Below are 12,346 nucleotides of genomic sequence, written 5' to 3'. Positions count from 1 at the left end.
ATTGTTCCAATGTGCTGCTGAATCTAGCACAGATTTCTGTTGTTTATAAGCCACTTGGTATTTTATATTTTTGTTACAGTAGCTCAAACTGACTTAAACACAGGGTTGATATTCAGTAAAAATTAAGTTAGAAAAGAAATATGTGTGTGTGTGTGTGTGTGTGTGTATTTCTAATAGTTTCAAGTGTGTCCTAAAAAGTGTGCCCAATGACTTATATTTAATTTGAACTGTTTTATACTTATTCCCCAAACACTGTTTATAAACACATATATTAAAAAGTAATTATTTATCTTTAAAAATTTTATTACAATGTGTATATTTCATTAAACATTCCTTTATTTTATAGTAGTTTGATAAATTTAATGGATGTGAGAATTTTCATGTTATTATTAAATTTGTAAATTTGAATTTGTATCTATGTCCTAATTTATTCAAGGCTCTGTGCCATAGCCATTTCCTAGGGAAAATTTTCTTATGGAAGGTTGTATTTCTCAGGTGCCTCTAATGAGAAAACTCATATCATTAAATAATATAGTTTGGATGTTGTCCCTGCTCAAATCTCACGTGAAATGGAATCTCCAATACTGGAGATGTAGCCTGGTGGGAGGGAAATGAATCATGGGGTCAGATTTCTTGTGAATGATTTAATATCATTCTCTTGGTACTGTCCTCAAAAAAGTGAGTGAGTTCTCACAAGATCTGGTTGTTTAAAGGTGTGTCACATCTCTTCTCTCTGTCTCTTTGTTCTTATTTTCACCATATGATACACCTGCTCCCTCTTCACCTTCTGTCTAATTGTAAGATTCCTGAGGCCTCCCCATAAGCAGGTGCCATGCCACTATACTTCCTGTACGGCCCACAGAACTATGGGACAATTAAACCTCTTTCCTTTATAAATTACCCAGTCTCAGGTATTTTTTATAGCAATGTGAGAACAGCCTAATGCAGGGTGAAGTATTGCACACCTGAGAATCTGGAAGCAGCTTTGGAATTCACTAACAGGTAGAGGTTGGAAGAGTTTCGAGAGTTCAGAAGAAGAAAGGAAGATGAGGGAAAGTTTGAAACTTAAAGACTGATTAAATGATTGGGACCAAAATTTTGATAATGATACGGACAGTGAATTCTAGGCTGAAGATGTCTCAGAAGAAAATGAGAAACTTACTGGGAACTGGATAAAAGGTCACTTTGCTATATCATAGCAGAGAGCATGGGTGCATTGTGCCCATGCCCTAGGGATCCGTGGAACTTTAAACTTGAGAATGATGCAAGCGTGTCTAGCCTGCCTTATTTTGTTGTTGTTGTTCTTGTTTTATTTTGTTGTTTTAGGCTTGAAGCAGCCTGTAGACATGGTTTTAGTTTCTGTCTTCAGTGATAAGCATAAAAGAGAGATAAAGAAGAGGCTTTACTGGCCCAACTAGACAAACAGAAACTCAGAACCCACGACTGTATTCTCTCCCTGGGACACCTCTGGTTGTGGAATAAATTTCTAAGCAGCAAAGTGTTCAAGATGCACACTGGCTACTTCTCATAGCCTAATTTCAGATGCAGTAGCAGAAGAATAACTTGAAGTTGGAACTTATATTTAAAAGAGAAGCAGAGCATAAATGTTTGCAAAAAAAATGTAGCCTGGCCACACGGCATAGAAAAAAAAGAGTTTTTTGAGAAGGAATTCGATCAGGCTACTGAGCAACCACTTGCTAGAGAAATTTGTGTAACTAAGAAGAAGGCAAGTGCTGATAGCCAAGACAATGAGAAAAAGGCCTGGAAGGCATCTCAAATATCTAAGAGGCAGCCCCTCCCACCAGAAGCCCTGAGGCCTGGGAGAACAGAATGGTTTCCTGGGCCAGGTTTTGAGACCTGCTGCCTTGCCTAGACCCAGGACACTGCTTTTGCCTCCTGGCTGCTGGAGCTTCAACCCTGGTGCAAAGGGACTTATGTACAGCTTGGGATGCTGCTTCAGGGAGTGTAAGTGGTTTTAAGCCTGCAGGTGCACAAAGTGCCAAAGTTGAGGCTTGGGAACCATTGCCTAGATTTCAGCGGATATATGAAAAAGCCTGGGTGTCCAAGCAAAAACCTGATGCAGGGGTGGAACCATCATGGAGAACCTCTACTAGGGCAGTGGGAAGCCATCATGGAGAACTACTACTAGGGCCGTGCAGAGTGTGAAGTTGGAGTCTCCACGCAGAGTCCTCACTGGGGCACTGCCTCATGATGTTGTGAGAAAAGGGCCACTGTCCTCCAGATCCCAAGAATGATATGTCCACCAGCTTATGTTTGCCTGGAAAAGTTGCTGGCACTCAATGCCAACCTACCAGCCTGTTAGAGCAGCCATAGGGACTGAACCCTGCAAAGTCACAGGAGTGGAGCTATCCAAGACTTTGGGAGCTCACTTTATCAAACCAGTGTGTCTTGGATGTGAGACATAATATCAAAGGAGATTATTCTGGAGCTTTAAGATTTAATGATTGTTCTACTAGGTTTTGGGCTTGCATGGACCCTGTAGCCACTTTCTTTTAGTGGGTTTCTCCTTTTTGGAATGGGAGTGTTTACTCAATGCTTGTACCTCCATTGTATCTTGGATGTAACTAACTTGTTTTTGATTTTACAGGCTCATAGGTGGAAAAGACTTGCTTTGTCTCAGAGAGACTTCAGACTTTGGACATTTGAGGTAACACTAAAATGAGTTAAGACTTTGGGGGATTATTGGGAAGGCATGATGGTATTTTGAAATGTGAGAAGGGCATGAGATTTTGGAGGGACCAAGGGCAGAAAAAATATAGTTTGGGAATTTGTCCCTGCCCAAATCTCATGTATAAATGGAATCCCCAGTGTTGCCGGTGGGGCCTGGTGGGAAGTGATTGGATCATGGGGGAAGATTTCTCATGAATGGTTTAGTACCATTCTCTTGGCACTGTCCTCTTCATAGTGAGTGAGTTCTTGCAGGATCTGATTGTTTAAAAGTATGTGCCATCTCCCCTTTCTTCCTCTTTTCTCCTGCTTTGGTCATGTGAAGTGCCTGCTCCCCATTAGCATTCTGCAACAATTGGAAACTTCCTGAGGCCTCCCCAGAAGCAGATGCCACTAGGCTTCCTGTACAGCCTGCAGAACTGTGAGCCAATTAAACATCTTTTCTATATAAATTACCCAGTCTCAGATATTTCTTCATAGCAATGTGAGAATGGCCCAGTGCAACAAATATAAGGGAAAACATAATAAGTTTGCCCAGTGTCACAACCTGGATAAGTGTGTGAGGTGGCTGAGTGTCTTAAAGCCTAAGCAGATCCCAATACTATCTTGCCTCCCAAATGTGGCAGTCTTGAACAAGCTCACACAAGATTTCTTCTCCGTTTTATAGAACTGTCTTCAGGGTTTCTACTACACATTTTATCTTCCACGTAGTTGACAGATTTAATTTCCGAAAGGCAGATCTGAAAAAAAATGATTACCCTGTTCAAAGAAAAATAGTCCAAATGCCCTAGCAAGGCAATCAGGCCCTCTCTCATCAGCCCCAGCTATACCATTTTAATCTCAGTTTGCTCTGTTTTGAAGTATCACACCATGTACTTAATTACACCAACCCAGGAAGCTTGGCTTATTACTTTCCTGCCTCTTTTTTTCTTGGATATGCTAAACTTTCTTCCTGGGTTGCTCTTTCGACCTCAACCAGGCTAATGTTCTATACTATATACTTTTCAAGATCCTTTCAAGTGCCATCTTCAGCTAAACAATTCTTTGACTCTCATACTCATAACTAAATTTCTTTTACATAAAAGTATTATTTCCCTAGACTTCTCAGTATAATTTGTGTTAAACTTGTGTATGCTATTTATTATATTGTAATTTGTTTTAAATGTGTTATCTGTCTTTCCAATTAAATTCATGCATTTTAAGGTTAGCAAATACATTTCATTATAAGCTTCGTGTAATCTAAACTATTTGAATAACAAAGCAGGCATAGCTCTCTCAAATGTGTACGTCTCTCTTGATATAGTCACCACTTCACTGCTAGTTTCCGTAGACAGAAATGTTATTTAAGCTTTATGTATGTTTTTAAACCAGTGTTTCCAGTATTAATTGTATTCATTCAATCTTGATTTAATAGGAAATAGGTTTTCTCTTATTTGCACAATATGCTCCCCTTAATTTCATTCCTTTAATGGTTAGCATTTCTTTGTTTACCTCATCTTCTCAGATTTACCATTTTAAGTAGAAAATTTCCAAAGAAAACACAAGTTATTCACTTTCCATTGGTCTAAAAAATTTAAATCATTTTTGCTATTTTTTTATATGTACAAAACAAACATTTGAGAGTTACTTTTCCCTTGCCTACCAAGGGAAATACAAACTTTAGAATCAAATTCAAGAAAAGCCTGGATATGACCTATTCTTTTTTCTGAACCCAAGATAGTTTTATTGTAAAATAACATTTAGATGGCTTTCATATGTTTGAATCATGGCAGTGTTAAACATATTTCCATGTCATCTAATTTGGTGCTTCTCAAACTATGTAAAGTAATTTTTTTTTAAACTTCTATTTTGTCATGGACTGATACATTTGTAAAATACAATGAAAATAAACTGTTAGAAAAAAATACTCATATATCGATTATAAGCCTCACTATTTTATGATTAAAATAGTAGGTTGGGCAAGCATAAAATATCTCTTTTAAACATCTATGATAGCTTACAAATGCCCACTCCTAACTATTGGATTATATACAGTAATAATAGATATTTGAATCATTACTGGGATGAGGAGTACATCTGCTTATAGGAGACCCTAAGTGGCACATAAAGGAGTTGTCATCTCTTTTGGACAATACAGAATGAATATGAACTATACAGATTGTGACGGAACACACTCCAAGCAAGGGAATCAAATTTTCCTGAAACTCAAGAAATAAAAATTACAAAATGTGTATTGAGCCTGATAAGTAGTATAGAATGTTGACACATGTAGTAATAGAAAAGAGCTAGAAAGTAATCTCAGGAATGTGAATTTGGGTACATAAGAGATGTATAAAGTTGAAAAATGAAGGGTAAGTCTGTTGAAAGATCTGCTACCTACAAAAACAATGCCTTCCAGTGAACTCACGTGTCTTATCTCCCAATCTCCCATTGTTTATAATCCCCCATCCCAGATTAGAGTTCTCCCTAAATCACTCTGCCTAAAGTAGTCTAGTTAAACTCAATGAATATCACACCATTTAATATAAGGGATACTTATTGCATTTCTCTGTGCTTCTTAGACATATTTGACACCACTAATCTTGTCCTTTTTACTTAAATTATCTTGGTGAGGTTTCTGTGGTGTAACATTCCCCGTGTTCCTATCTCTCTGGTACATTCTCCTTGTTTTCCCTTGTCATCTTCTCCTTATTTAAAACACATGCTGAAGTTTCTCAGGCCTCTGTAACTGGTTCTTTTCTCTTCCTACTCATTACATTGTTCTTTACAAATGTATCTTCTCTAATCCAACAGCTACAAAGATCACCTATACATTTTAAATTTCCAAATCAACATATTTAACCATGACCACTCCCCTGAGTTCTTCACAGCCAAAGGTCTAATGGTTAACTATACATGGATATCGCACAGGAATCTCCAACTTAAAATGAAAAAAAAATAGGATGATTTCTAACTGCCTGTCTACTTGTCTGCACTCAAAATAAGAAAGCAAGCTAGCAAGCAAGCAAGCAAACAAACAAACAATATTCTTCCCCCCCAGCACACACACACACACACACAAACACACACACACACACATAGACTTAGTAAATTATTTTAGCCTCAGGCATATCTCCCTGTTATATTCTTCTTATAAACTATCTAGGACACATATAAATATAGCTTCTCCAGGAAAGCCTTCCTGTTCCATAAAAAATGAATAAAAGTCAGAGATACCAGACCATGCCTAAGGAAAAAGAAATCACACTCTCAGATTTATGCTAATATAGAAGACTTTCTGAATTCAAATCCCATATGCTTTTGATTAATTCTTATATCATGAAACACCATAAGAAATAGGAAAAAGAAGACTGAGGGGGCATGGGGAGGAAGAAAAGGGGGGCAGGAATATGAGGAAGAGGCAGAAGAGTAGATGGAGCAAAAGAGAAGGAAAAATGAAGAGAAAGACAAAAAAAAAAAGATACTGTCATTTGCATGTACACGAAATTCTGAAAACTGCCATGTGGCCATTCTAAGGCAGATACTATTCCCATTTTACAGATGAACAAACTAAAGCATAAGTATGCTAAGTATCATGTACAAGGTAAAGTATTAAAATGGCAATGTCAAAAATTAAGAATTGTCAAAATTTCTAAGGTTACAAAGGTATAATTTGTATGCACTCTTACTATCCTGTAATTATTTCTACTGTTTTCTGAGGACAATTGTTATTTTTACTATTAGAAGAATTAGAGAATTATTGAATGCTTTATTTTATTCATTAGAAATATTTAAAAAGCTTTTGAGAGTTTTACCAAAAAAAAAAAAAACAAAACAATAGGAGAAAGAGAGCTCTTGAGGTCAGGTTACTTGGAGAAAAGATTGAAGAAAATAGAATGAGATGATATTGGAAACATTTACCATTTATCAACTCAGGCTCTTAGAGTTCTTGCATGCTCTTCAATCATTGACTTATCAGTAGATAAGCTTCTGACATTTTACAAGAAAGAAATGAGTCAACAGCAGGCAGCAACTGGAAATGGTTCATTGTTATATTTTTAAAATTTATTTTTCCTACAATCTCTTATTTTTAATGTTCCAACAAATACTTGAAAATGGTATTTAACAATTATTTTAAATCTGCTCTCCATTTTGTTATCCATGATTAGTTATTTTAATCATTCATGGGAACTAGCTAAATGAGCTAAATAAATATTCCCATCTGCTTTATGAAAATCTTATTAAAATTGTCATCAGAACATGACTGTCTATTAATGAATTATACACTAACACAAAGTTAAATTATATGTATTTGTTTTCAGGATAAGCTGGGGAGAATTTGAGCAGTAGGTAAAAGGGTTTGAGAGAATGTCTTTTTATGTGAATGTATGAACAAATATTCTAACAATAATTTGATTTGATGTAGAAAATCATAAACTTTATTTTCAAATATTATACTCCTCCATCTCAAAACTATCACTACTGAACATGAATGCTGTGTCAAATTCACATGTTTCTTGAACCAGAGTGCACTTATTCAACACATATTGTTTAAACACTTTCTTTGTGTTAAACATTGCTATTAATGCTGAAGATACAAGTGTGTAAAACAAACAATCTGATATTTTTGTGCTTATATACTAAGGGTAGGCCAAATAATGAACTAAAGAAAGAAAAATAAATAGTAGTTTAGTTGGCAATAAGTCTAGTAAAGAAATAAAACAAGGAAGCATAATAAAAAATGTTGGCTAGCTTTGCTCTCTTAGTAGTCAGGAAAAGCCTCCAGGAAATGTTAACAGTTAAGATCTAAAGAAAAGCATTGACTAGTTTTGAGGAGCAAATGATATTATCTGCCAGGATTTAACAGGCTAGTTCTCGTTGTTAGTAGAGGATATATTGAAAGTGATAAAGACACAAGTAGGAGGAAGATTCAGGAGTGCTAGAAGTAGAAGGGTTGATATATTTTGAAGCTATTGCCAAGAAGATGGATTGTATGTTAGGTGTGAGATTAAAAGACAAGTCATGATTTCTCCAAGTGTTTGGCCTGAGCTATTTGAAGGATGTAGTTGCCACTTATTGGCTTAAGTAGCTCTGTGGAAGATGTTTGGGAGAAGACCAAGTGGTCAGTTTTAGAGATATTAAGTTTGATATGCCTGGTAAACATCCAGATAGCTCAATAGATTAAATCGATATATAGATATGTAGATTTACAGTCCAAGGAAAATAATAGGTTACAGTATATATTTATGAGACATCACTAGGAAGTTTTTTTTAAATTATGGAACTCAATAAAGTAAATTATTGTAGAGGAGGAGAAGTTGTGATGACTCAGTTCTTGAAAGTCCATTCCTAATAAGTCAGTTGAAGAATCAGCAATAAGGAAAGGGAAAAGCCAATGAAGTTGGTTAAAAAAGTGTATATTCTCCTGGAACTCAAATAACAAATGCTAGTTAAGGAGGAGGCGATTAACAGTGGGAAATGTTGTTGATATACCCAGTAAGATAAGACGTGAGAATACGCCTCTGCATTTAGCAAAGTATTTGCCGTGCCTCACTGGTGACCTCAGTAAGTTCAGATTCTGAGAACTGATGGAAGTGAGTGCCCAAATGAATTGGGACTAGGATACAGTGAGAAGAGGCAAATGAAAGCTGACAATATGAATACCTAAGGAAAGTAATGAGAGAAATGGGCAAAAACTAGAGACGACAGCAGAGGCAAGAGAAAGCTTTTTTATTTGTTAGGCGTGCGCGCGTGTGTGTGTGTGTGTGTGTGTGTATGTGTGTAATTAAGTTAAAGAACATAATAAATATATTTTCTTTCATCCTAGGACTTTTTCCAAAATTTTTATCTCATGAATATTTTGAGTCTATACTTTGTCCATTTTAAAGTTTGAGTAATAGACATAAAACAAAGTTTCTGTTAGAACATACATTACTAAGATAATACATCTCATTTTAGATATTTGATAAATATTATATCTATCCTAAGCATTATAACAAGTCATGTCAAAGAATAATTAAATATTAAGAAGTCAAATTTAAATTCTTAGCAAGTTATCAAAAGGCTCAGAATTTGTTATTGTTATATTTTATGTACATTACTTTCTCTCTCCAAATGATTAAAAATAAAATAATAATAATAATTTTGTCCATATTATGGTCAAAGCGCTCTTCTAAGCATGTAACATATATTATCCCTACTCTACTAGAAGTTTCCAAAGTAACATTTATTAACTTTATTGATATGATTTTATTAACCCATATTCTAAATAAGGGTCTTGGGGATGAGCAATTCAGTGACTTTCTTAATCCTTGATAGACACAAATGATGTAACAGGGATTGAGTCCAGATATGCTTAATTCCAAAGTACATGGTATGTAAATTGTACCACTTTACAGCATAGTAAGTATTGAAAGACGGGCACTAAGTTATAAGCAACATTTCTTTTGTACACTGGGTAGAGCCAGGTACAATGAAGGGCACTTAATATGATCTTACTACAAAGTTGTTAATTTGTCTAAGAAAAATAACATCAGGAATAATAATAATAAAAAATAAATCAGTCTTTTTTATGTTTACAAATTCAAAATGTTAGAAATTACTAAGCAAAAAAAAATTTAATCTAGAAGAGTTTTTTCTCTGAAGTGTCTCACCACTATTATGAAACAGTTTATCAATTTACAAACTAAAACAAGACACAGCAAGATCCACTTCTACGCAGACATCAAAGATTTGAATGCAGTAAATTGCACATTATATAGGGCTGATTGTGCAATAAAGGATTATGAGCTATCCAGTGTTAATCCTCTATTTAGCCTGCTAAGTTTCTATAAAGATCTGCCACTTGAGATGCAAATGTCAGGACTCTCATAGTTCAAACATGAGACTCCCATGCAAAATTGCAAAATTCTTATCTCTGAATAATGAATATTTAAATTTCATTTCTTCTAAATGTTTAATTTTTTCACAATTTAATTAACACGTAAAAATATAAAAATCCCTGTCTTACCTTCAAATAAAATATGAATAAGAAAAAATTTAAATGTGTAAGGCAAATAATTAGGAACTCATTGGCGTGTGTGTGTGTGTGTGTGTGTAATTAAGTAAAAGAACATTTAAACATCATGAGTTTTTCATTATTTTAAGGTGGATTGCCTGTCAGGGTCTATACACATGTCAGAAAGGACACAATAACCAGTGTCATTTTAGAATCGTAGTCTTTGGAAATCCTTGACTTATTTGATTTTCATTCCATTTGTTGCACTGTGTCCTTGAATTTAACTGTGTTTTTTCTTGTAAGATTTGTGTTTTTCATAGTGGAATATTATAAACATTAGCAACTTCTGAAGAGTAATTTTATTTTTTAATTTTTCTTATGATATTTAAATATAAAATATTTGTGTAATATATTTAAATATTAAATATTTTGTATGATATTTAAAAATCTCAAAACTTCACCTTGATACTAAAATAAAAGTAAATTATAGAAGTCCTGAAATAAATATATCAAAATTCTATTTTGTATGATATATACTCATCGCTTATATATGGCCTCAGTAGAACTACAGAAAAAGCATATGATTTAAAACTGTACAGAAATGGTTTTAGATCTTTTAAGTTCAATTCATGACCTGTGTGCACTAATAAAAGGTCTTAATCTTTCTTTTCCATCTATGAATTAAAGTTAATATAACTCAATTTATAAACTGCTCATAGTGTTATAATTACTGAATAAGAAATTATATATTATGTACTTGGCAATTATTAAAGAAAGGACTAAACAGCTTCTTTTTTCCTTTTTTCTAAAGACCTAGCTAGAACATGGAAAAATGGAATGATTGATTGCATTTTATTTTTAGAACACAGCAACAAAAACGTATTCAATATTTTTGTAAAACAAGATCAAGCTCTATTTTATTACCTGTACAAATATGCCTTTCTCATATTAAGTTAATAGTACTTTTCAAATTTATTAAAAACTGAAAATGCTTGGAATATTATTTATGCATATATTTATCTAAAATATAAACATATATTTACAATTTAGTTTTCTAACCTAAGAAGAGTATATTTTCTCATTCCTTAGTGCAACACCTGTGAATATGGATTTGGATGAGTAACATTTCAAAACATTATTTTCATGAACTTAAATAGTGTTTTTGAAGCAAGTAAACTTTCATAAAAAGTGAGGTAGTCACTTTTTAAGAAAAATAATAAAATCAATTCAAAATAATGCTTAAATGATTAAATTTTTTCAGACATATTACATGTTACTTCTAACAACTACTGTGGCTTTTGCTTACTATTTTCTATAGAAACTAATCAAACTCTATGATAATTTGTATATATAATGAAGTACACGAAGACAAAAACCTGGAGACATTTTACATGTAGGAAAATAGGTTGAGCATTTGTAATTTTACCTGTGGACAATGGTCAATGACAGCATAAAATTCACAGACCAATGACAGAACCTCATTATTATCTACCATTTAATTAATTTAAATTGAGTATGAGAGATGCATTGAACATCTTCTATTAAAACAATGCATGAAGTATGAATCCTGTTCACCACAAAATTAAGGTAAAAGTCAGAAATGTATTTCAGAACAGTCGTGTTAGAATTTAATCAAGCAATCAATAATATTTGGGGCAGAGAAGAAACACTTAAACAAACAAACAAATAAATAAATAAATAAACTCACCTTATCCAGAATACATATCTGTTTCCTTGTTTGAGCATCAAGTATTTCAATCTCAAAGTGAGTCGTTTTTGAATGTTTGACTGCTGGAGTTGGTCTCAGAGGGCCCGCTGAGAGTACAAGTTTTGACAAAAAGTGAAAATTTCTCATATCATCCTTCAGTATGAACCGTGTAGCTCTTTGGGAAAGTAATGCTCTCTTGCGTTCCGAAGCGAGGGACTTGTGCCTTTTGAACATTGTGTGAACTAAGAGGAGGGTCTGTCATGTCAAAAGTAGAAAATTGCAAGTGCATTCCTTTTGCATCAGTTAAATACTGCTGGAGAACCTTTGAAAGGTCAAATGGTATGCCATTCCAAGAGTTCAGTTTTATTTAGCAGGCTTGAAAACAGTGACTGATCTTATTTCTATATATAACACGCTATTGTGATTTGCTGTGTAGAGTATTACTTTACCAGCAATTGAATGATTTCTTGCTTTCTCCTTTTATCTCTGCTTTGTAATATGACTACTCTTATCTGAAATTCCAAAGCAAGAATAGACAGAACATTTTCATTATCTCTGAGTTCTGGATGCACTAATCTTCAAACACACACACACATTTGCATTGAGATGTATTTAACATTAGCAAAGTGCTATCTTAAAGTTAAATTTTTAAAAGTCCTAGTACATTACTATGTAACATTAAAAAAATCCTGTCTAAGGTAAAGAGAAGTGGCATATATATGTTTATATATGTTTTATATATAAATATATGTGCATGTGCATGTAAAGCATTCTAAAGTGAAAAATTTATTTTTGTCTGTACTAATTACAAATCCCAACGAACTTAAAATAACTGTTACACAATATAAAATGATGAATTCTTCACTTCATATAAACATTGAAAAGATAGCAAACTATGAGATTAGAATTTGATAGAGAACAATTTTGTAAGCTGGGGAAAAAGAAGTAAACATTATTTTAACATTGTATATCTT

General features: G+C 33.8%; 1 protein-coding gene across 2 annotated transcripts in view; it reads right to left on the bottom strand.

Moving 5' to 3' along the window:
• The window catches only part of TECRL (trans-2,3-enoyl-CoA reductase like), a 132,530-nt gene extending 120,815 nt beyond the window's left edge, over positions 1 to 11,715 (bottom strand). Inside the window, exon 1 of one of the 2 annotated variants that reach the window (XM_057302093.2) lies at positions 11,373 to 11,715. In XM_057302093.2, the coding sequence (XP_057158076.1) occupies positions 11,373 to 11,606 (234 nt within the window). In that variant the 5' untranslated portion in view covers positions 11,607 to 11,715. The remainder of the gene's footprint in view (positions 1 to 11,372) is intronic. The other variant, XM_003815805.6, reaches the window with a different exon arrangement.
• Positions 11,716 to 12,346: the final 631 nt, after the last annotated feature.

The sequence above is a fragment of the Pan paniscus genome, chromosome 3 (assembly GCF_029289425.2).
Source record: "Pan paniscus chromosome 3, NHGRI_mPanPan1-v2.0_pri, whole genome shotgun sequence".
In the NCBI taxonomy this organism is placed as follows: domain Eukaryota; kingdom Metazoa; phylum Chordata; class Mammalia; order Primates; family Hominidae; genus Pan; species Pan paniscus.
The sequence above is the reverse complement of the archived record's forward strand: the minus strand, read 5'-3'. Positions and strand labels throughout refer to the sequence as shown.